The sequence below is a fragment of the Microsporum canis genome, genomic scaffold, assembly GCF_000151145.1.
Source record: "Microsporum canis CBS 113480 supercont1.4 genomic scaffold, whole genome shotgun sequence".
Taxonomy (NCBI): domain Eukaryota; kingdom Fungi; phylum Ascomycota; class Eurotiomycetes; order Onygenales; family Arthrodermataceae; genus Microsporum; species Microsporum canis.
The window spans coordinates 2,718,746-2,721,076 of NW_003299166.1; the positions used below are offsets into that span (position 1 = coordinate 2,718,746).

A 2,331-nucleotide genomic window follows, 5' to 3' on the forward strand; every position below is an offset into this window, starting at 1 on the left:
CTGAAGCGGGCGCGTACATTGCGGAGAAGAAGACCTTTTTCGGCTTCAAGACGCGCAAGGGTCGCCTGGGCAGAAGCAAGTCTACCGTAAAGAAGATTGGGCTTGTCGGAGAACAGTACAACGCCAACGGCAGCGCCGGGCCCGCGAGCAAGACAAGCATAGGCCCAGACCAGCATGCGCGCATCCAGGCTGCCGCCGCCGCACTGCAGCGCAAACGAAGAGAACAGGAACTCGAGGAGGCCAACAAGGAGCGCGCAAAGACAGAGATGAACCAGACTTCAAAGACCAACTCTGTACACACGCTGCAGCCAGCCATGATATCCGAAATGTCCCAGGCGATGAAGTGGGCGAACAACTACGACAAGAACAACATTCGCAATGCCTACTTGGAGAACTCGCGTGCCGGAAAGGGACAGCCGGCCAGCAGCTTCGATCTAGGCTCGAGGTCGTCCACCGACCAGAACAAGCCGGATGTTCCCCCAAAGCACGAGAGCAGTACCTCCGGGCGAGATATACCCTCTATTCGCGAACGACTGCCCAAGTCTCCTACTAGCACTGCTCCCGGATCAGGCCCTGCCACTCCAAGGGCAGCGTCCCCTGCCCCTGGCCTGGTAGAGAGTATCAACTTTGACAAGCCTACTCCTCCACCTCCTCATGTGCCGGCTATTGTCCCTGTTACCACTACAACTATTACAGCCTCCCCCAGCCCTGCTCCAGCCACCGTCCCACACCCCGTGAAGGAAGAAACTACCGAAACTTCCGTGGCAGACGACAGGAAGCTCAAGAAGAAACCAGGCAACACCGGTCTCAAGGGAATGTTCGGCGGTCCCAAGGCCGACCAGGCTGAAAAAGAGTCTGCCGTTGCTGCTGCCCGTGCCGCTCTCGAAGGGCGCACCGCTCAGGCTCAGGCTCAACCCGCCTCTTCCTCCGCGAGATCATCGCCAACCCCTTCATCAAGGCTCCCAGGCACACGCCGTCTATCTGGATTCGGCATGAAGAGATCCCAGGATGAGACAAAGCCCGCCGTCATCGAACGCAAGCCCGCTCCGCCCGCTAAGGAGGAGCGCAAGCCCACTCCTCCGGTCCCAGCGAAGGAAGCCCGCGTTTCACCACCTCCACCAGAGGTCCAGAACAGCCAAGTCCGCGACCTAGAGCCTGTTTCCCCCATTTCCCCAGAAACTTCCAAGCCGGAAGCAAGTGCATTGTCGTCTTTCTCCCATCAGAGCCCGGTTGTTGACCAACCTGCCTGCGTCCCTGTTGAGACGACAACTCCTCCAGCTGTGGAGACCAAGGAGGTTTCCCCTGTCCCATCATCAGCACCGTCGTCAGTACCGTCACCAGCTCCCGTCCAGGCGACTCAACCCAGCGAGTCCAAGACTTTCACCGTCGAGGCTGAAAAGGAGGTCCCCGCCGCTGCCGAGCCAGAAGTCCCCGCCCTCGACCGATGGGCTCAGATCCGCAAGAATGCCGCGCAGCGTGCTGCCGTACCCGATGCGCCCTCCGCAGGCCCCACTGCTACATCTTCTCCAGCCGCTACTACACCCGCAAAACAGTCTACCACCCAGCAAGAAAGTAAGCCAGCGCCTATGCAACAATCACCTATGAGCCATGCTAATCATAATCCAGCCATCGAAATGCGAGCTGCACGTATCAAGGCTCGTGTAGCCGAACTCACCAAGAACATGGAGTCTTCCCGCGCCAGCTAAAGATCCATCATCCGTCAGCTTCTCTCTTTTCACGCCTTTAAAATCTGATGATTGAATTCTCCAAAAGAGCTCACGTCGGTTTCTTGTTTTCTTTTTTAATACTTAATCCCATTTGTCTCATACCCCCAGATTATCTTCTAAATTTGTTTCGCCCTCTCGCTTGCCTCACGTTTGATTTGACAGCGCTCAACTTCCCTTGCTACAGTCGCGTCTTGACTCCTGTTTGATATCCAGCTTCGTTCTCGTTTCTCCAGTAACTACTTACCAGTGTCTGGGTTTGCTTCTGCTTACTTTACTTTATACCCGGGCCATCTCATATGTCTTTTCTATACGTATACACCAAACAACACAACACACAATTCGCTCAACCCGACTTTATTCCTTTTAACTAGACCTTTCTCGACAAGCAGACCGAGTTTTCCAGCTTTTAATACTCTGCCTAGCTTCATTTACCCCTCCCGCCATACTGCGTTACGTTACGTTACGTTGCGTTCCCGCAATATTTTGTACTCTACAAAGACCCCCGTTATCTTTTTTTGCCCTGTAATAGCCTCTAATCTTTCTCCAATATATACAATACGGCTTGAATAATTATGTCTGTGAGTCTCTCCAGTTGAGGATGTTA

The 2,331-nt window shown here is 54.4% G+C and overlaps 2 protein-coding genes across 2 annotated transcripts in view; one reads left to right on the forward strand and one right to left on the reverse strand.

The window, feature by feature from the left end:
• Positions 1–266: 266 nt before the first annotated feature.
• Positions 267–1,706, forward strand: MCYG_04980 (conserved hypothetical protein; the record flags this gene model as incomplete). Its single annotated transcript, XM_002847197.1, has 1 exon — positions 267–1,706. One exon carries the CDS (start codon positions 267–269, stop codon positions 1,704–1,706), a length of 1,440 nt encoding a protein of 479 aa, XP_002847243.1.
• A 471-nt stretch (positions 1,707–2,177) lies between these two features.
• MCYG_04981 (conserved hypothetical protein) overlaps positions 2,178–2,331 on the reverse strand; it is a gene marked incomplete at both ends in the record, with an annotated part of 941 nt that continues 787 nt past the window's right edge. Inside the window, one exon of the mRNA XM_002847198.1 lies at positions 2,178–2,288. Coding sequence (XP_002847244.1) covers positions 2,178–2,288 — 111 coding nt within the window. The remainder of the gene's footprint in view (positions 2,289–2,331) is intronic.